Below are 23,053 nucleotides of genomic sequence, written 5' to 3'. Positions count from 1 at the left end.
TTTCTGTTGATAGAAATAACTGAGCAAGTTACTATTACTTTAAAGTGATGTGCAAAAATGCTACAGAAAACAAGTGTAGTGGGCTGGGGAGATTGCTCAGTGGTTAAGGACACTGGCTTCAGGTTCAATTCCCAGTACTTATATGGCAGCTCATAGCTTTTTGTAACTCCAGTTCCAGGGGATCTGACACTCTCACACAGACGTACATGCTGTCAAAACACCAATGTACATAAAAACAAAACAAAGAAAGAAGAGTGGTAGTGAATTTAGGCAATGACTCCAGCTTACTTGATGCCCTTAGGGTTTGTGGCCCCACAACAATATTAAGGGCTGTATATTGTAAGACCCAGCAAGTATTTGTGTATTTTATATTAGAAAAGTTTGAAAGTTGGTTATAAGTTGGAGATCTAGCTCATTTGGTGAATATCATAAAATACCTTAATATATTTCACATGCTGTTTCTTTAACAAAGAATTTTTAAAACTAGAATTTCTTTTTCTAATTTTGCCAGATGAGATTTTCTATTCATTGTATATTGTTGAATAATAATCCCAAATTGAGCCACAGAATGTAGGAAGGTCATTTCTTTCTACCCCCATTGGTCAAATCTTACCTGTTCATCTTAATTCTTTTTTGCTTTCTTTTTGACAAGATCTTAGATGTAAAAGTTAGGGCTTGTCTGGAACTTCCTAACCAGCCGGTTACAAATATCTTCCTATTTAAGCATCTTTGAGTGCTTGGGGTGACATGTATAAACCACCAGTCCTGCCTCCTGCTTTCATTTGCTTGGATCACAAATAAAAGCCACTATGCCGAGCATTTTTTACATGGGTTCTGAGTATTGGACTCACATTCTTATGCATGAGCATTTTATGACTGAGCTATTTCCTCAGCCCCCATCTTAGTTTTTAACATGTAGTGATATAAATTGTTTTTTACAATCTAGAATCTAGGGACTAGCATTTTTTCCTGCATTAAGGATATTTCCTGTATGTCTTGACATATAATGCAGTTACTCTAAATGAGAGCCCTATTTTTACTTTGTATGTATGAATGTTATGCCTGCATTTTTATATGTGCACCATGTTCTATTTGTCATAGAATTTTTGAGACAAAGATTCCTCTCTGTAGACTAGGCTGTCCTTGAATTCAGTTTACCTGCCTCTGCCTCCATAGTGCTAAGATTAAAGGTGTGCACCACCAGGCTTAAACCTCCCCCCACCCCCAAATATTGTCTTACGTAACCCAGGCTAGCCTCAGATTTTCTAAGCTGGTAAGGGTAACTTTTGCATTCCTGATCCTCCCCTTTGTACTTCCTATATGGTTGGATTTTAGAGCTGTGATTACTTAAATTGCTTTAGTTTTATGCACACCAACACAGCATTTGCATTCGTGCAACTCAGAGGATTACTAGTTGATTCTGTCTTTCTACCATGTTTTCCAGGCTAGTAATATCCTTATCAGTGAATCAATCATCTCTCTACCCTTATTTTGTTTTATACCCTATACTTTTGCTGTTTAATTTATGTGAAGCCCTGCTAAATTCCCCTACTAGTTACATAAAATTAAATGAATTTTACTTTTTTACCTTACAGAAAACCTTTGAAACAGGATAATGTACTAAAAAACAATTTTAATTCAGATATTTTTAACATGAAAGATTATTCAAAATATAGCAGCAACATTTTATAGAGTTCAAGAAAGTCCTTCTAGGGCTGGAGAGATGACTCAGTGGTTAATAGTTCTTGCTGCTCTACAAGATGATCTAGGATCGGTTCCTAGAACTCAATTAAGGCCATTTACAACTATCTATAATTCCAGCTCCAGGGAAATTCAATACCTCTTTCTGGCTTCCCTCGGCACTGCATAAGCACATTATACAAGTAAATTTTTTGAAAGTTATTATATATTTTATTGATATTTCTTCCTCTCCAGGACTTTTTTTTTAATGATAAAGTTACAATTAAACCATAGTTACGGTTCTTAAACAAAAAAGCCCAAATGCTAGCTTTTAGCATTAAATGATGATTTTCTAATATGATAAAAATTTACTGTACTTAAGAGTAGTTAAATACACCTTTATCCCAGTAGAGGCAAGTGTATCTCTGTAAAACCAAGGCCAACCCGGTCTACAGCTAGGAAGGACTGTGTCTCAAAGGAAAAGAAAAAAAAAAAACTATCTGTTTAAATATTGTATACATTTCAGTTATAAATAAATTTTTTAAAGTTGGGTTTTACTTAATTTTTTAAGGATCCTTAATTTAAGTCTAAATGTTGTTGGACGTATGTTTGAATAGCTACCTGTTAGGTAACATTCGTTTTCCTGTTATAGGCACTACCAAGATATTTGATAAACCAAGGAAACGAAAACGACAAAGGCATGTCACAGCCAGAGTGCACTATAAAAAAGTGAAGAAGGAGGACTCAGCAAAAGAGACACCCAACTCGGAGGTACTACTCAGTTCTCACCTTTGACCTTCTAGAGAAAATCAATATCCCACACTAGAAATTCTCTCCCCTCTCCCATGGATCTAAGAATAGTGTTCTAATGAGATGATTAATTAGGCATGAGGAATCTTGTCCTATTGAGAGCCCATTCTTAGCAAAATACATATTTCAACTGTGCATATAGCCCTTTAAAAAGGAAATATCCTGTGCTCTTGATAGCAGATGCAGTATCTGTTGCCTTAATAACTAAAGTTGTTCTAACCAGAGTGTCAGCTAAGTTATCAATAATCCAAATGAACCTGGATAGTGCCCTGTTAAAGCTAAGACTGCTGCATTTAACAAAAAAATATCATATGCTTATTTCTTGGCTGTCAGTTGCTTAATTTGAGATGTTTATGAACATGAGCTTTTGAGAGCACTGATAACGAGCATCTGGCAGCTACTGGGGCTCTCTAGCTTTTGATCAAAGTGAAAGTAGAGTTAGAACCAGGGAGTGAGCATCACAGATGTTGGTGGCATTTCCTAGGAAACACGTGGAAGGACAAATAAGTAATCAAATAAACTTAAGAATGTTTTCTCTCCCTTAGTGAAACCTTTAAATGGAACAGCTCAAAAAAAAAAAAGTTCCAGTGGAACAGCCTCAGAGCAGTTAGTGGCAGGGCATGAGGCGCCCACTACCCGCCCAATCACAGCAGGGTTAGAACTAACATTGCATGCAGTCCGCCCGCGTGATTGGCTGAACATCTGTAAGTGCTTAATGGCTAGACAAATAGCAGCCCAGAGGGAGGAGGGGGTCAGATGGAGGAGACATCAATAATACAGATGTGGGACATTGTTTTTTCTCTGCAAGGGAGAACTGATGATTCACAGGACTGCTGCCAGCCCCAAGGAGATTCTTGAGGAGGGTGTAGAACATGATCCTGGGATGTCTGCATCCAAAAAATTGCAGGTTGAACGAGGTGGAGGAGCAGCACTCAAGGAGAATGTTTGTCAGGTAGGAGATGTTTGTCTTATGTTTTGTTGCATGTGTACTTTTTTGAGAAACCTTCATTATCTCTCTTAAAGACCATATCTTTGTTGGAGAAAATGCTAATGGACTATTCCTGCTGAGCCCCTAAGTGTCATAACTCTTATCTCTTTTGAAAAGCAAAGAGAAGGAAATAATTGAGTATTGGGTACAGTCTGTCCTGTGGCCCATGAGTATATTCCCCCTGAAGCAGAGCGAGATATATTATTCCTCAATGAAAAATAATGTTCTTGTCATCCATCTCTCATAGTACAAATCTCCTTCTCCTCCTCCTTTTTGTTTGTTTGTTTTGGTTGGGTTTTAGTTTTATGAGAGAATCTGACATAATCTAGGCTGACCCTGAATTCTGTGTTCTTTTGCCTTTACCTCCCAAGTACTAGGATGTTAGATATATACCCCATACTCAGTGGACTTCTTTCTTTAATCAGGAATGTTTCTTATGTTACAGTTTTTATTTTTTTTCTTTTATTAGCTGAATTTTATACAGTATTCACTGTCTAGTCTTTTATAAGCATTACATCATTCATTCTAATGATCTTTTATGGCAGAGTTTTTAAATTACCCCCATTTTGCACGTCAGTAAACTGAATTACCTAAGAGATTAAGTAGGTTGCATGTGGTCTTGCTGCATCCTGGATTCAAATCTAGTTGTTCTGAGTCCTGTTATGCTGTGTGTTTCCTTTATGGATTTGTGAGATACTAGTTTTCTGATTTATCATTTAAATTCTTAAATTCTGACATCGTAAAATCCTGATACATGGATGTGCAGGTGCACATGAGCGACTTTGACAGGAGATCCTAGGTGACAGACACTTTTTGCTTGAAGCAGGGCCTGTCATTTAGCCTGTAACTTGGATCCATTGGCCCATCTGCATTGGCCATGACCATCCAGGGCATCTGTTTATCTTTCCTTTCTTCACATCTCAGCACTACTGGGATTATAAGCACACAGGATGCTTGGCTTTTTATATGGGTTCTTTGAATTTGAACTCAGGTCCCCTGCTTACAAGGCAGGCACATTACTAACTGATCTACTTCCTCTACTGTTATACTTTTGTTTTTGTTATTTGAAGGGGGTTGTATACTCACTCTATATGACTACAGTGTTGCTTTCTTCAGACATACCAGAAGAGGGCATCAGATCCAGTTACAGATGCAGGGAATTTTACTGGGGACCTCTAAAAGAGCAGTCATTTCTCTTTAATGGCTGAACCATCTCTTGTTTTTGAGGTCCCCCACCCCCATTTTTGTTTTTTAAAACAGGATTTCAGTATGCAGCCCTGGGTGGCCTAGAGTTTGCTGTGTTAATCAACCTGACCTCAAACTCAGATCTGCCTGCTTTGTATTCATTGTGCCTGGGCCCTGATGTTTTTAACTAAAACAACTAACAAGTAAACCCAGGCCCATATTGTGTTGCTGTGACAGATATAATTTTATCCCATTGTCTTTCCAAATTCATTTCTCTGTAGTAAAGATGCTTACCTGAACTAGGCATGGTGTTGCCTGTTTTTAATCCCAGCATTATAGAGACAGAAGCAGGCAAATGTCTGAGTTCAGGGCTTGCCTGGTCTCCATAGTGAGTTCCAGGACAGCCAATGCTACATAGAGAAACCCTGCCATGAGAAGAAAAAAGAATGTTCCATATTTGGACTAGCTCCCAAATGCTGTGTTAATCCTGTGATAAGACAAGTCAAAGTGTAAATACATTTATAATATTTGCCAAACAATGTGGTGCCCACATTTAGTTCAAGCGCTCAAAACACAGAGCTAGGTGAGTCTTTTGAGTTTGTAGTCAGCATAGTAGTCTGCATAGCAAATTGCAAGCCATTGAGGGCTATACAGTGAAATGCTGCCTTAAAAATATTCAAGCTGGGTATGGTGGCACACATTTGTAATTCCAGTACTTGGAAGGTATAGGCAGAATAAAATTGATGGTCATTTTAAGCTGCAAGTGAGGCAGAAGGAGTACTAAGGTGACCTGTGGTCCAGGCTTGCTGGAGATGTGATGTAAGTACAGTTGTCTTGATATAATTTGTTTGTTGCACTTCTTAAGTGTACAGTTTAAAGGTTAAATCTTATGGTCGTCCCAACTAAGGGCAAACCATGTAGTTAATTCGAAAAATATTCAGTTTGTATTCTAATTGACATTTTTATATTTTAAACTAAGTGTGAATTTGCTTACTATATAAAAACTGTCATTGACCCTCAGTATATAAGTATAAATCCAAGACTTTTCTAGCTTTTATTTGGGAGTAATAGTTAATAGGAGAGTCAATTTTGGGAATAAGTTCTACTACATTAAATGTCCTAAGTTTGGTTACCTTTCTCCCCCAATATTTTTCTACTTGTTTATTTAGTCCTGACTAAAGACCTTTTGTTTCTCTGAGCTCCCCACCTTCATTCACCCCCATCTCCAAGACTGGATTTCTCATTGTATATCCCTGGCTGCCCTAGAACTTTGTAGAACAGGTTGACTTTGAACCCAGAAGTCCACTTGCGTGTGCCACTATGCCTGGTTGCTTCTTTTATTTTTTATAAATAGTAGATCTTGTTTTTGGAGGATTCATCTAATTATATAGATGGAAATAAATATTCTAGTGTTTGTGATGTGTACTATATAGCAGTTGGTGACTGGGTCTGTACTAAACACAGAGTTATTTGGAGGGGTGCACATATTCTATGTGTAGGTGTTTGTATTTTGTGACTGTGAGTTTGTATACATATGTATATGTGTGTCTATGCTTGGTGGAAGCCAAAAGTCCAAAGTAGGGTGTCATTCCTCTGGAGCTGTCCACTTCCTTTTCTTTTTTTGAGACAAAGTCTGACTATGTATTGCTGGCCTAGTATTTAATTTATAGACCAGACTGGCCTAGAACTCAGAGACCTTGCCTCTGCCTTCTGGGTACTGGGGTAAAGCTGTACACAGCTTTGCTAGGCTGAGCTCTGTCCATTTTAATTTTTGAGGCAGGGTCTTTCACTGGGATCTAGCAGTTATATTTAGGTAGGCTGACTGGCCAGCAAGATCCAGACAGGATTCTGTCCATCTGTTGAACGCTAGGTTTACAAGTGTGTACCTTTATGCCCAGCTTTTTGTGTGGGTTTTGGGGATTGCACTTAGTTCCACTTTACTAACTGAATTGTATACTTGGCCTCATACAGTCTCTTTAGATGTTTTTTCTTGAAAAACAGAGCATAACAACTATTTACTAGCATGCACACTCCCTATATATGTTATAGTGTGAACGTGCTTTAGAGTATATGAGAGGATTGTACATAAACTACGTATTCTCTATGTCATCTGCATGAAAAACTTGGGGTGTTATGACAGTTGATAGTATAAGGTTTATTTTTGTTTTAGTATTCTGTTGCTGATCACTGTGTGGATACAAATGGGATAAAAAGTAACAAACATGGGGGATTTCCAAGGTTTTCATAATGAGAGATTCATTTCACAAGGCTCTTCCTCTCTTTAGTGATGCCATCCATTCCCTCTGAGATTATTTCAGCCAGCAATGTGGTCCTTCCCTTGCCTTGCTCCCAAAGCTTTGCTTCCTAATGAGAAGGATGAAATAAGAAGGGGTTCGAGGGCTTCTTTGTTTGTTTTTTATTTGATGAACTAATTCATTTTATTTTAATTATATAAATGCTGTTTATATTTTGGTCCTGTTAGTGCCCAAATCTAGCTGACAGTATGTCGTGTATAGCTTTCTGGTTCATTTTCTACCAACCAGCTTTAGGGACCTCTTTAAAAATGGACACCTAAGGTCAGCCTCTAACAAAACTCCCTAGTGGTATACCTTTGCAATTAGAATAAAATATGAAATTATGGCCTCTTGTGCTTTTTTAAAAATATCATTTCCTGCCAGATATGACCTGTTTCACTTTAGTAAAGTAACAGTGGCTTTCTTTGGTTTTGGTCCCATTTTCCTACATGTGGACTTTGTACTTAACACCTCCCTCTGCCTCTTTACACATCCCAGTTGAACAGTCAGAGCCTGATCTAAGAGGTCATCCTTCTTCAGCAAAGCCCAGTTAGATGACTTATTTATAGCTCATCTCTGTCTGTTGTTATCATTACTATTAATTATCAACTCAACAGGATTTGGACTCACCTCCCAACACAACTGTGAGGGAATATTTATTCTTTGGTCTTGATGATAAAGTGATATTATCTTGATTAGATTAATTAAAGTAGGGAAATTTACTCACCATGAATGGTGCCATTTCATTGGTTGAGATTCTAGACTGAGTTGCTCTCTGGCTCCTGATCACTGATGATGATTACCAGCTACATCTAGCTCCTTCTTCCTTTACCTCCCCACCGTAGTAGTGTATATCTTAAAACAGTGAGCCAGAATAAACTCTTTATTGCTTAAATTGCTTTTGCTGGGGTATTTTATCACAGCACAAGGAAAGTAATAACTTTCCAGTCATTTGTTTGTATCCTCTCTTTGTAAAAACCAGAGATCTTGTGCCTTTCACATGGGAGCTCATTATAAATACTAGTTGAGTAAATTGTGGGGTTCCACAGGTTTTGGAAAGATGTTTTTTAACTTTTGATCTCATGCAGACTCTTCATTTGGGAATTTTCTGAAGTCTTTTTACAGATATATTTGTTTCTTTCCCTTAACAGAACTGTGAGAAACTGGGTGAGCTGTTGTTATGTGAGGCTCAGTGCTGTGGGGCTTTCCACCTGGAGTGCCTTGGCCTGACTGAGATGCCTCGAGGAAAATTTATCTGCAATGAGTGTCGCACAGGTGAAGTAGATAAAGTCTGCCTCCTAATGATTGTAATTCTGAGGTTTTTAGGAAAAAGATGTAATTAAGGTGCCACTTCTAACAACAGTGAGCTTGTTGCATGTGTAGATGTGGGTACTACAAGATCCCAACCCTCAAAAAATGTTACATAACTAATAAAATAGTCTGAGGTAGTTCAAAGTAATATATTGAGTATATGTTATTTGGTATTTAAATTACAGTGTGATCAGTAATAAGGCAATAACAAGTGAAAATATTGATTGTGGCAGATTGGGCTTTGGTGGTACATGTCTATTAACCCAACACACAATTGAGAGTTTGAGGATAACCTAACCCACAATCAAGTTGTAGGCCAGCGCTAGCTATTCATGAAGAATGTTTAAAACAGACTACACTGGCGAGGAAAGAGAGTGAGTTTGGACAAGTTGGACCAGGGAGGTGAATGTAATAAAAACATTCAAAAACTAATAAAGGTTAAAAGTAAAATTATTTAGGGAAAGATTATTTGCATGACTTATGGTTGGGTCAAAAAAATGGAAATGATTTACTAAGAGCAACATAGAGAGCAGCAAAGCAATCAGGCCTAACAGTCTAGGTCTTGCACCCACCCCTGAGGGGTCTCACTGCTCGACGCTGCAGTTTGAGGAGGAGCTAGTGACACTGCAGTTTGAGGAGGAGCTAGTGATGGAGACAACACCAAGATGTGTGATCAGCAGAGACAGTTGTGACAGGACAGTGAGGGTGATAAACAGGGAAAGGGTGAAGATGTTTGACTAATGACAAAGAGCACCGCACCACACTGAGCTGAAGCGTAACCATGTCAACTTTTTTGCAAGGTTTTAATTCATTGCGATTGAGGCAATAGCTGAAGCAGATCTTTGAGAGCCAAGGGGGAAATCATTTGGGTGTTAATAAAGACTTAGTGTAGTGGCTGGCAAGATGGCTCTTGACCCAAACTCTCATTAACTGGTTCCTGGGACCCACATATTGGAAGGAGAGAACTGACTTCCACAGATAAGCCATTGCATGTGCACACACAGAGAGAAAGAAAATAATTTTTTTAATTTTAATGTCGGAAGAAGAGTTACATATAAATTAAATAGTTTGTAGTCATTTCTGTGTGGCTCAAGTATAGTAATAATGGCTTTGAGATTGATCTGGGTTAAATAGTGTATCAGGAGAGCATCTCCTTTCCATTCTTCTCATCCTTCTCCATGCTCTACCTGGTTACTCAACACCATAGCCTCAAACTTCCTTTCACCTCCTTGCACTTTTCCTGTCCTGGCCTCCTGAGTGTTGATCCTGTAGGTATGAACTACTATTCTAAAAATACCTTAGGTATAATATAGATAGTGTACAGTGTGGTAGCACATGCTATAGTCAGGAAGTTTATGATTTTACAGCCTTCTATGGGCTTGAATCTTGGGATCCTTTTTAGTTCTTTTGATACAGGGTTTCTCTTTATAACCTTGGAGTAGACCAGGCTGGCTTTCAATTCAAGAGAGCTGCCTGCCTCTGCCTCCTCCTCTGCCTCATAATGTGTCTTACTCTGAGTATAATTTCTTCTTTTATTCTTTTTTTTTTTTTTTTTTTTTTTGCTGTTTATGGCTGATGCATGAGTAGGCCAAAAAGAAAATATCAGGTCCACTGGGTTAGGGACTTAAAGACAGTTGTGAGCATCATGTGGATACTGAGATTTAAAATTGGGGTCCCCTGGAAAGGTTACTGGTGTTCTTAACTGCTGAGCCATTTCTCCAATCCCATGAGATGCTCTTTTTTTTAAAGATGGTCGGGTGGAAATTGGCAAGATGACTCAAGCCCAAATATAGGTCCCTGTCTCAGAGCCTCAAGACCTGGTGCTCAGGACCCAGGTGATTGAAGGGAAGAACTGACTTCTATAAGTTTTCCTCTGGCCTCTGTGAAACTGTGATGATGATGGTGGTGGTGTTTGTGCTACATGAGGTAGAACACTCATGAGGCAGAGGTAGATGGATATCTGAGTTTGTGGTCCTCCTGGTCTACATAGCTAGTTCCAGGTCAATAAGAATCACATGAAATGCTGTATCACAAAGATGAAGTGTACAGATTGATATGTTGTGTTGTGATATTTGCATTTGTGCATATATTCCTGATAAATCATAATTCAACATAATTACCAGTTCTATATTGCTGCTTATATCATAGTTCATTATTCTAATCTCAGAAAAGACTTCTGAGTTTAATCGTGTATAATTGTAGGTATTTACTAATTTTGTTTATCTATTCATGTATTGATTGACATTTGGGCATTTATGGTTTGGTCCTTTAAAATATGGTTTATTTTTAAAGATTTATTTATTATGTATACAGTATTCTGCCTTGATGTATGCCTGTGTACACTGAAAGAGGATACCAGATCTCATTATAGATATATGGTTATGAGCCATAATGAGGCTGCTGGGAATTGAACTCAGGACCTTTGGGTAGAAGAGCTAGTGGTCTTAACCTCTGTGCCATCTCTCCAGCCCCAGGCTTATCATCTTTATTCTTGGATGAATGTGTACCTGAATAGAATGTGTAAATTATGGTATAGCTTTGTCTCACTAGAAACTGACAAGAATTATACCATTCTGTATCCTGTTCTGTGGTGTCTTAGGGTTTGTTTCTTCATTTGTGAGTGTCTTTCATTTTATTGTGCTGGTGGTGTCTGGCGGAGTCTCCTGGTGTCATTTGCACTTACTATTAATGGTGGACATCTTTTTTTTTTTTAAGATTTATTTATTTTATTCACATGAGTACATTGCAGCTGTCTTCAGACACACACTAGAAATGTGCATTGTATCCCATTCAGATGGTTGTGAGTCTCCATGTGGGTGCTGGGAATTGAACTTAAAGACTTCTGGAAGAGCAGCCAATGCTCTGAGCCATCTCTCTAGCCTGCTGGGCGTCTTTTCTGTGTGACTGTTTGCCACCTTTTGTTCAAGCCACTGAAGCAGTGGAGATAGGCTTTTCAAAATATTCTCTCAGTTTGTGACTTAAGGTTTTATTTTGTTGTGATTTTAAGCAGTCTCGTGTAGCTTTAATTTCACTCTGTAGCTGAGGATGACCTTGACCCCCACCACCCTCCTGTGTCTACTTTTTAAACACCAGGATTGTAGGTGTGCACCACCATACTTAGCTATGACTTAAAAATTTTATGAAAAAATTTACATGTTTTTTATTTTACATTTTAATCATTTTTACGATCCACAAGTATTTGTTTTTGATTATATGTTATGTCTATGCAGTTGCCCTTAGAGATCAGCAGTGAATGTCAGTCTCTGAACTGGTAATGTGGGCAGTTAGGAGCTGCTCAGTATGGTACTGAAAAAGAAACCCAGGTCCTTTGGAAGAGCAGCAATTACTTTTAGCTGATAACCATTACTTCAGCTCCACGCTTCTATTTTAAAAATCATTAATTAACATATAATTATTGTACATCTATATGGGCTACAGTATGCTGGTTCCACATGTCATCTTGGTGGTCAGTTTAAGGTAATGAGCATACCTACCCCTTTAAACAGTCATCATTTCTTCGTTGTGACACCATTTGAATTCTTCTACATCACTAGGCTTGAGCACCCCTCTACTTCCCTACTTCTATTCCCTTTCTCACTTAATTGCAACCTTGTCTCTAGAGTTATTTACAAATCTCAGTGCAAGAAATAACCAAGTCCTTTAGTATGGATGAACCTCCAGAGAAGATAATTTTGTACGGAGGGTTTGTGACAAGGGTAGAACAATTCTGAATTAATCATTCTGTGTCTTCTTGAATAGGTTGAATAAACTCAAAATTAGCAAACTCTGAATTTCACTGAGGTTGTTTCTCAGATTCTTGGCCTGAAATTCAGAGTTTACTATATTATAATGTGATTTACCCATTCTCCATTGGTCTCAGCCTTATTGAGATGTACAGCATGTAGTATTTACTATTTTGGTCTCATCCTGTTTCTTTGGGGTTTTTCTCTCATTGGTTTTGAGTTGAAAGCTATAGTGTAGTCTAGACTAACCTTGAACTCATGCCCTTATCCTCTGAATACTACTCCATCAAGTATATTAGTTTTCACAGTCTCTTGGCAGATTCTTTGGAACAGTGATTTGTTTGCAGTCTGTGGTTGGTGGGGCAAACTCAGTTTTGGTACATAGTAGGTCACATCAACTACTAAGCTATATCCATCTGTCTTATGAGACATTATCTCAGGCTGGCTACAAAATTTTCATTCCTCAAAGATTTATCATCATTGTTGGTACACACCAAGCATACACCATGATTCCTGGCTCAGGCTTTGAATTTGTGTGCATTTGTTGACTGTCATGTATGTGTAGATACCCACAATCGCCAAAATTGAATGTCACTCCCGACATCTGCAATTATAGACAGTTGTAAACTGCTTGATGTAACTACATTTCAGTCCTCTGGGAGTGGAGCAAGTGCTCTTAACCTCTGAGCCATCTCTAACCCTCAAGGCTCAGGATCTCTGTATGTAATATGTCACATGTAAAGAGGGACAGTTTGACTTGATGATTCATTCAGATATATTTTACTTATTTCATTTTTCCTAGTTCTCTGATGAGGTGCTTTTTTTTTGTTTTGTTTTGTTTTTGTTGTTGTTGTTGTTTTTGAGACCGAGTCTAGCCCTGGCTGGCCTGTAACTTGCCATGTAGACCTAGCTGACTTTGAACTCCCTGGAATTGGAGTTAGAGATGACTGTAAGATGCTATATGTGTTTTGAGAATCGAATCCAGGTCTTCTGATGTTTTTCTCAGCTGATATATCTTCTGTGAATTTTGTAGTTTCTGCTTTTATATTTATGTGTATATTCTATTTTGTAGTAACTTGTGCATGTGATTTCAAGTATAGAAAAACTTTCATTTTTATTTTTTCAGAACTGTAACTTAGATTCAGACTGAGGCAGCTTGAGTTCAGCTCTCAGAATTCCTCAGAAAGCTTCACATAGAATTAATTAACGATGATTGACCTGGAGACATATCTATAGAAGATTGCCTTAAATTAATTAAATTGATTGGGCAATCCAGTCTAAAAGTGGGCATCACTAGTCCCTGTATTTGACCCCCAGGTCATTTCAAGAAACAGTCAAATGTAGGAACACATGGGTTCACTCTCTCAGTGCAGAATGGATAGCACCTTGGCTTCCTGCAGTAGTAGACCATAATCTGAAATTGTAAGTTAAAATAAACCCTTTGTTGTATAACTTGCTTTGTTAGGGAATTTTGTCACACAAACCAGAAAAAAGCCTAAGATACTTACTGACTGTTTTTGTGTGTGTTTGTAGAAAAAGTGAGATCAATCTTTAGAAACGCAGTTTACATTTTTGGTTGTTTTGTTTATGTTTTGAGGCAGGATCTCTATGTAGCCTTAGCAGTTTTGGGACTTGGTTTATAGACTATGCTAACCTCAAATTTACCTGTCTGCTTTCTGACTGCTAAGATTAAAGGTGTATAAACCTATGTTAGAAGTTTTTGTTTGTTTGCCTGCTTTTCAAGACAGAGTCTATCTCTGCAAAGCTTTGTAGTTCAGGCTGACCTTGAGACCCAACTGCCTGGCTAGCACATTTTTAAACCAGTATTTCTCAATGGGACCTGGGGCTCACCTATTAGCTTAGACTAACTGACCTTCAGATCCTAGGGATTCTTCTGTCTCTGCCTCCATAATGCTAGGGTCATAATCTCATGACGCCATACTTCTCTTTTTAGATGAGTGCTTTGGATTGAACTCAGAGTAGAGTTGAAGTTTATTTTGTATTAAATAGATTATAAGCCAATCTGAGTGTCATGACTTTGTCTCAACAAGAAAGAAAGGATGGGAGGGAAAGAGGGAAGGAAGGGAAAGAGAAAAGGTGCCTATTATGTACAGTTTGGCTTTTAATATTTTATTTTTCTTCCTTGACATTTGTAGCTCTCATCTTGGCCTGTTTTTGTTTGATTAGGGTTTTGGGTTTTTTTTGATCATTTATGTGTTGAAGCTTTGACCGTTTGTTCTATTGAATTTTTCTACCCCCTAAATTTGATTGATTTAATATGTCTTTTAAACGTGTTCCTCTGTTTTCTGTCTTCAAAAAATTTATTTATTGTGGACTGGAAATATGGCTGAGTGGTTAAGAGCACTGACATCTCTTCCAGGGGTTCTGAGTCCAATTCCCAGCAACCACATGGTGACTCATAACCATCTGTAATGAGATCTGATGCCCTCTTCTGGTGTAACAGTGACTGTATACTCACATGTATAAATACTAAGATTTTTAAAATTTATCCATTCATTCAATGTATGCATGTGCCAGAATCCCTGTATGAAAGTCAGAGAACAGTTTTTTGGGAGTTAGTTCTCCACCATATAAGTCCTTAGGATAGAGAAACACTGATACCTACTGGGACCTCTAGTCATCCCCTTGTTTCCCATATTTCCTACAGTGTAGTTGGATCTAGAGCCTGGACTGAACCAAAATTGTTTCTCTTTACATCATACCAATAAGTACATGACTGATCAGACTATCCACTTAATAAAGAAAGATACTAAAATTGTTCATTTGTTAGGGTCAGATTTTGTCAGTTCTGGTGAATTTTATAAAGCTCTTCACTAACACTTAATGCCTAGATTGGGGTAGATTCTTATATAAGTATTGATTTGATGCCTTTTTTCTTTCCCAGGAATCCATACCTGTTTTGTATGTAAGCAGAGTGGAGAAGATGTGAAAAGATGTCTTCTACCTTTATGTGGGAAGTTTTACCATGAAGAGTGTGTCCAGAAGTACCCACCAACTGTCACACAGAACAAGGGCTTCAGGTGCCCTCTCCACATCTGTATATCCTGCCATGCTGCTAATCCAGCCAATGTATCTGCTTCTAAAGGTATAGTTATTTTTTTTTTTTTTAATAACAAACCAATCTAATTATAAGACTTCAGTTAATTTGACAGTAGTTATTTTCAAGTGCAATCTGGAACATTTCTCCATAGACTCAGTTAAAGTAGCAAAACTGTGGCCTATGGGAGTAATAAATTTCCATCTTGGCACATTGTATTCTATGGAATTTGCAGCTGGCAGTTTAAAATATTGAGATAAAGAATTTTATTTGAAAAAAAATATCTTCTATTCAGTGCCTTTTCTGTCTTTGAAATGTTGCTACTGTATAGAATGATTTTAGCAGCTTGATGCTAGATTTTAGTTGCTGTTGTATATTAGGAGATCCATGTGGAAAACAGCATCCCAGAGTCTTTGGCGAATACTAGTGTCCCACCATTTCATTCCTTTTGATTTGGACTTATTTCTAGTGTTCTAAGTATTCAAGGCAATGGTCTTGTCTTCTTACAGTTGTTCAGTCTGATTCCTACTGAGGAATAGCACAGAATTCCCCTCTTACTCTTAATAGTAGGTTACATGTTTCAAGAGACGTAGTTTTAAGTGGTCCTTCTATTTGCAGACACTTTCTTCTTGCTGGTAAACAGACTTGCATAATGCACTTTGTCTTCATATGTAATTTTTTTATACTTGCTCCTTCCCCATTTTCTTGCTTTCCATAAATGTAGGTCGTCTGATGCGCTGTGTCCGATGTCCTGTGGCATACCATGCTAATGACTTTTGTCTTGCTGCTGGATCAAAAATCCTTGCATCTAATAGTATCGTTTGCCCTAATCACTTCACCCCTAGGCGGGGCTGTCGCAATCATGAGCATGTTAATGTCAGCTGGTGTTTTGTGTGCTCAGAAGGTAAGGTGTGACTTCTAATTTTAAATTGTTTCAAAGGGATTATCCAATGCTTTATATTTTATGTGTATTGCAGTGAATATATGCACAACCTAAAGGAGTTAGTTTTCTCCTTCTACTGTATGGGTCCTTGATATCCAGCTCAGGCCATCAAACTTCCCTCCTTTCCCTGACCCTGATAAGGTCTCTCAGTCAACCTGTTTTGGCTAGACTGCTGCACTATTGAATCCTGGGATCTGCTTGTCTCAGCCAGTGCTAGGGTTACATTCTGGCCTATTTCTTGGGTACTGGAAATCCTAACTTTAGTACTCATGCTTATGTAAGAAGCCCATTATGACCCACTGAGTCACCTCTCCAGTCTCTCATGTTTCCTTGGTGATTTAATGAATGGGGCCTGGATATAACTTATTGTTATAGTGCTTGCCTAGCGTGCCCAGGTATTTGATTTCTTGTGAAATGGTGTCATGATATACACATAATCTTTGCCATGTATGTTTGTATATCCTGTGAATACAGTGCCAGAGGAGTCCAGGAGGAGGTGCCAGATCCCTTAGAACTAGAATTAAAGAAGGTAGTTAGTAAACATATGGTTGCTAGGAAACCAAACCCTGGTTCTTTGTAAGAGCTTTTAACCACTAAGCCTTCTTTCTAAAGAAAACTTATTTTATAAATGTATGTTTATGACAGGTCTATATACAGATTTGGTTATATTGGAACTTACTTTGTAGGTAAGACTAACCTTTAGCTCAGAGATCCACATCCAGAGTGCCTCTATATTAAAGACATGCATCACTGTGCCCACACTGAAGAAAGTTTCTAGAACAAAATAGAAAAACAAAAGAATGGCCTATGAAAGAAGTTTTGTACTACATAAAAATTAAACCAAACCCACAGGTCACATAAAGTGTTGAAAGTGCCCAAATCTATAGCCATGCTTTACTTTAATGAGGCTGTGATTGCAATGGAGATTGTCTTATGTTATGAACAGAAGACCTCAAGTATCATTAATTGGGATGCCAGACACTCTGCTTAGAAGTGCTTCCTCTGATGTACTTCCCCTGTGATAACAAAGCAACATAATTGATAACCAGTGGTGAAACTGCCGAGTTCTGAAAAGTTGGGGGTTTGGGGGGGTTGGTAAGGGTAACTATTTATGTACCAGGTACTCCCTTAGTTCTCAAGAGTGTTACTGTTCATTATAAAATGTTGCTGGTAAGGAAATTAGATCTCAACAAGGAAAGTGAATTTCTGAAGTAATAAGGTATAGGAGCTTAAAGCCCCCTCCTTTCACCAACTGAAACTAGTATTTTAAAGTTGTAGCTACACAAGCATGATAACCTGAGTTCAGATTCTCTTTCTCATGTAAAAAGCAAGGCACATTCCTATAGCATAAGATTGTCAGGTCAGAGACAGACAGATACCCTATTGGCTAGCAGGCCAGCCTAGCAGAATTAATGAGCTCCAGGTTTGATGAGAGATCCTGTCACAAAAATAAGGTAGAAAGTGATCAAACACCAACCTCTGACCTCCACATCATCTAAAACACACGTGTACATACACAAAACTTAATTGTGCTTTTTTTATACTCTCTACTCTGCCATAGACAAGTCTATTGTTGCAGAAAAGGCTTTCTGCTTGCCTTTACCGGGGTTACAAATAATTGGCTAGGAGTGAGCAAAGCCATATGTATCCTTGTGGCCTAAATGCCAGTTTTTTTTTTTATTCCTGTAGGAGGCAGTCTTCTGTGCTGTGATTCTTGCCCTGCTGCTTTTCATCGTGAATGCCTAAATATCGATATTCCTGAAGGAAATTGGTATTGCAATGACTGTAAGGCAGGCAAAAAACCACACTACAGGGAGATTGTCTGGGTAAAAGTTGGTCGCTACAGGTGAGTAAGTATGACACAGGGTGACACTCTTTCTCTCGCCACCTTCTAGTCTAACACTTGGGTTCTGGTCAGTAATTAACTGACAAAATGCTCATGTTTCATTCATGTTTCAGCATAGTAATTCTCACCCCAATCAAAATTTTCTGTATAACCAAAAATTAGGTGATTTTTAGTCTAGGAATAGTATGTGTGATTTAGCAAATTTTTTTCTGAAGTAAAATACGTTTATGATATCATAAACAAGACACATTGTTAACACTTCAAAGGAATTTTTTGGAGTCATGACCCTCTCCACCAAATAATTGTCCATAGTTTATACCCAGTTGTTCCTTTTGTATTTGTTTTTGAAGTTGAGATTGAACTGGGAATGCATAAAAATATACAACTTAAATGTGGTTTTGTTTGCTTTTAAAACAAGACTATGTTATAGCTATGGCTGGCCTCAGATCTGCTTACCCTGATCCCAGGCATTTACCCAGCTAACATATATTGAACAAGGGCACACTATGGCTATATATTTTATAAGTTTTATAAGTTTCTGAAGAGAAGCTGTGTGTGGTGGTCCACCCTGTGATCCCAGCACTTGGGAGCCTGAGACAAGAGGGTCACAAGTTCGTGGCCAGTTCTGGCTGTATAGCAAGACCCTATATTAAAACAACTGACACAAATAAGTGATAGATGTTAGAAGATAGAAACATTAATTAGCTTAGTTAGATAATCACCAGGAGCTCTGTTTTAGTTTTTGCTTTTGAGTAAGGGCCTTAATTATGTAAACCAGGCAGGCCTCTAACTGACAGAGATTCACTTGCATCTGCCTCCTTAGTTTTGTTCCCTCCTGGATTTAAATTATGTATGTGCCACTAAAGACATCAAATGTTTTTCTTTCATGTCCCAAATTGCCTAGTAAGCTACCGTTGATGCCTGTAATGTTAACCCCACATTCTCATTTCTCTTGTTACTAAATTTTTATAAATTTAATTGTGTATGTGGATATGCGTGTGTGAGTACAAGTCCCCTTGAGCCAGAAACATGAGATCTGGTGGAGCTGAATAGACATGGTTGTGAGCCACCTGATGTCCTAGGAAAGGGACAGCGTCCTGCAGAGCAGCAGCACATGTTCTCAGCACTGCCATCTTCAATCACCACATCATATCCTCATCTCAGTGTTGCAGAAAATTCCTCAGTGGACATTATCAATATTTGTATACCACAGTGATTTTCTTGAAGTAAAATAACTAATTCTAAGACATTATTTATATATTTTTAAGTGGCTCTGTTATTTCAGACTTCTGGGACATTCTCCTTTGTATTGTTGGTTTGTAAAATTGCCCATGGGTTGGAAGCTAAGGATAATTGTTGAATGAACAAGTTCTAGCTGGGCAAGTATGAGGACTGATGCTCTGAACTTTGCACCTCATAAATGTGAGGCAGGTGTGCAGCCCACCTGTGGTCTTAGAACTGGGGAAGCAGAGATAAGGATCCCCAGGACAAATTGGCTGGCTAGACTGGAAAAATACTGGTGAGCTCCAGGTTTAGCTTAAGAACCTGACTCAAATAGGGTGAACAGTGACTCAGAAAAACACTGTTTACTTTTGGCTTGTACATCAACATAGACACTATACACATACGTACGTACCTTCCCTACACTCCATGTTAAGTAGGCTATTTTTCTAGTGCTTTTGAAGCCCTTTAGAGGTTTCCTCTCTTATTTTAATCCTTTTTCAGGTGGTGGCCAGCTGAAATCTGCCATCCTCGAGCTGTTCCCTCTAACATTGATAAAATGAGGCATGATGTGGGAGAATTCCCTGTTCTCTTCTTTGGGTCCAATGACTATTTGTGGACTCATCAGGCTCGGGTCTTCCCTTACATGGAAGGAGATGTGAGCAGCAAGGATAAGATGGGAAAAGGAGTTGATGGAACATATAAAAAAGGTAACTTTACCCTTACTATTCCTCAGACAGGCAGAGAGTTTTATAGCTGAGTGTCTGTTCTTTGTTCAGGTTCATATAATAGCCTGGGTTGTCTATAAAGTATTGTGGCACCTTCTTGTAATCCCAGCATTCAAGGCTAAGACAAAAAAATTGCAGGGTCAAGGCTACCCTGAATTACATAGTGAAGTCCATGGTGATTTTTACTATACAGTGAGACTCTGTCTCAAAGGAAGAAAAAGCCAGAAGTCAGATGTAGTTTAATGGTATGGAGCTTAACTGGCATCACTTAGGTCATAGATTAATTCCCATTTTATGTATCTGTGCTGATAAATATTTGTAATTCCAGTTTTTAGGAGGATGAAGCAGGGGGATCACAAATTTGAGGTCAGTTTCTGCTATTGTGTAGCAAGACCCTGCCTCCTCTAATTAATTAAGGTCAAATGTAGTAGCACTCAACTTTAATCCCAGCATTCTGGAGGTTGAAACACACATGTCTCTGTGAGTTCAAGGCCAGCATGTGTACCTATTCAGTCTTTAGAGAGACCTTGTCTCAAAAAAAAGAAAAAGTTAAGTAAATAAAATAGATTTCTTGTAATCTAGGTCAGAGTTCTAGCCTGGCCGCATCATATTTGCTAGCACTGTTCTGTGGGAAAGTTACTCCATAATCCTGCCATCTCAGTGTTAACAGTACCTCAAGGAGGGTTTCCTTTGGTCTTTGCCATTTTGTTAACTCAGCATCTTGTCTCAAGTAATTGAGCTGTGTGACTCACTTCAGTTCCCTGTGCAAGGACTCAAAGATCCTTTAAGCTTTTTTGTTTGTTTTTCAAGATTTTTGCAGATTTTTTAAAACAAAAGTTGTAAAAGCAGTTAAAATTGAAAATTGCAGGGAAATAAAAACAAGTCTACAATTGAAGACAATAGGGTCTCCTAATACCCCTGGTATTAGCTTTATGGTTTAGCAGGCAGGTAACACACCATTGAGTCTTTTTTTAAGATATAAAGGGGAAAGAGGTTCTTCAAATAACTTACTAAATAAAGTAAGTCTGTGAGGTACTTGGTGTTCCCTCAGTGAAAAATACCTTCTTCATAGTGTTGTCCTTTCATAGGTAATGTCTTTTTTGTTAAATGATATTGAAGCTTAATGAATTTGTTAACAAGGTGAGGAGAAAATGATCTTAGAGAACTGATGCTTACTAATGGGATGAGTCTAGAGCCATCCTCATTAGTTTAGAACAGAACACTAGCTTAGTAAATGTAACCCATGCTCTTAGGTCCCTATTTGCTGTATGGTTTCTGTGGGGAACCTGGAAGATAGATGCTAATACTATTGGGACTTGTCAGTGACTGCAACACCACCATCTTTGCCTGTGCAAAACTGGCTGTCACTGAAGCTAGAAGAGGAGAGAGTGTAGGAAAGATGAGTGAACTAGATGGTTCGTGTGATTCTGTGGAATAAGAAAGCAAGGCAAGTCCTGTGTAATGATTAGGAGAGACTCTTTAGAGGTCAGAGGGGAGAATTTCTTTAAAGAAGAAGAGCATAGAGAAAAGTGACGAAAAGAGGGGGAAATTAGAATTGTCAGTTTATTCTGAATGAAGAATAACGAATTGAATGTTTAAGTTGAGAAAAACTAAGTTTTTAAAGTTTTTTTTTCAGACATTGCAATCTTTTAAGGATTCTGACATTGTGCTGTGAATTTAGATATAAAAATCTGCTGCTTGTTAGACGCCATAGTGATAAGTCATCAGGTGCAAATGGGTTTTATTTTTCTTTGATGGTGGTAGTCTATATTTTATATTTGTTTAACTGATTTTAATTTGTTTTCTTAGCTCTTCAGGAAGCTGCAGCAAGATTTGAAGAATTAAAAGCCCAAAAAGAACTAAGACAGCTGCAGGAAGATCGGAAGAATGACAAGAAGCCACCACCTTATAAACATATAAAGGTGAGAGGACACGTCTTGGAGGCTGTATGTTAGAGTAACACTGCACAGTGTCCTTCTTTGCTCATGGTAAAAATTAAAGCTGTAAACAAAGCTGCTTTGAGAGATGAGAGCATAAAAGAAGAAAAAGTGCTTGTTTGGCATGGCCATCACTATTATGGCATTCAGTCCTCTTCTTTTCAGACCTCTCAGTAAGCTCCTTATCTACAGAACCATAGTACTGTATGTAAATCATGGATTTCTCACTTACCAACCTTCCGCTCCACCCCGCCATTAGCTTATAGCATCATCTTGTGTCAGAACCTGGTTTAAAATTCTTTTGGCCTAGCAACTTTGAAATTGATTTGTTCCCTAGTACTGGAGTTTGTAGTCAAGAATTCTACAACTAAATTATAGTCTCCTACTTTTTTAAATTTGGAAATCACGGGGTCTCAGTTGTCTGAGCTTGCCTACTTGTGATTGTCTTAGTTTTTCCAATACTTGAGATTAAAGGCATATACCAGGACACTTGGATTGAAATTTATAATTTATTTATCAACTGTGGCATTATTATTGCATGATCTAACTTAGTCCTGATTTCTTCAAGTCATGCAAAGTGTGTCATATAACTTAAGGGAAGTGATATTTGTCTGTTAAAGGTCCTGAATGGTTTTATGTTGACGTATCTTATATGACCCTATGTACCTCTTCAGGTGAACCGTCCTATTGGCAGAGTACAGATTTTCACGGCAGATTTGTCAGAAATTCCCCGTTGCAACTGTAAAGCTACTGATGAGAACCCCTGTGGGATAGACTCTGAGTGTATTAACCGGATGCTACTATATGAGTGCCATCCCACAGTATGCCCTGCTGGGGGGCGCTGTCAGAACCAGTGCTTCAGCAAGCGCCAGTACCCAGACGTTGAAATTTTCCGCACATTACAAAGGGGTTGGGGCCTCCGGACCAAAACAGATATTAAAAAGGTAAATAAAACCTTATGAAATTTTTTTAACTGCATAATAAAAGTGGTTCATCTTGAGATGATATGAGAAATACAACGTAGAGGACACATAGTAAGGGATTATAGTGAGCACCACCTGTAGAGGCTTGAGAAAGGGTAATCGTGTCATCAAAGATCCTTTCACTGATCATACTCACTACATAGAATGATAAAGGGACAAAGTCATAGAGGTGTTATAAGAGTATTTACTTTTTGTGGAAATTCTTTACGCAGTAATGAAGAAAAGGTAAAAGAGATGGTTATAGTCTTAATATTTTAGTGTGGAGAAAAAAGCTTGGATTTATTAAGTGTTGAGCTTTCCCAGTAAAAATGCAGGAAGTCTCCAGT

The 23,053-nt window shown here is 38.2% G+C and overlaps 1 protein-coding gene across 3 annotated transcripts in view; it reads left to right on the top strand.

Annotated features, from left to right (window-relative positions):
- NSD1 (nuclear receptor binding SET domain protein 1) overlaps window positions 1–23,053 on the top strand; it is a 96,595-nt gene that overhangs the window by 56,736 nt on the left and 16,806 nt on the right. For all 3 annotated transcript variants that reach the window (XM_080915362.1, XM_080915361.1, XM_080915363.1), the window contains 9 exons: window positions 2,333–2,451; window positions 3,299–3,442; window positions 8,109–8,232; window positions 14,917–15,117; window positions 15,794–15,973; window positions 17,702–17,858; window positions 19,584–19,789; window positions 21,617–21,729; window positions 22,419–22,688. In XM_080915362.1, the coding sequence (XP_080771488.1) occupies window positions 2,333–2,451; window positions 3,299–3,442; window positions 8,109–8,232; window positions 14,917–15,117; window positions 15,794–15,973; window positions 17,702–17,858; window positions 19,584–19,789; window positions 21,617–21,729; window positions 22,419–22,688 (1,514 nt within the window). The remainder of the gene's footprint in view (window positions 1–2,332; window positions 2,452–3,298; window positions 3,443–8,108; window positions 8,233–14,916; window positions 15,118–15,793; window positions 15,974–17,701; window positions 17,859–19,583; window positions 19,790–21,616; window positions 21,730–22,418; window positions 22,689–23,053) is intronic.

This window comes from Micromys minutus (assembly GCF_963924665.1).
Source record: "Micromys minutus genome assembly, chromosome: 1".
NCBI lineage: Eukaryota > Metazoa > Chordata > Mammalia > Rodentia > Muridae > Micromys > Micromys minutus.
The sequence above is the reverse complement of the archived record's forward strand: the minus strand, read 5'-3'. Positions and strand labels throughout refer to the sequence as shown.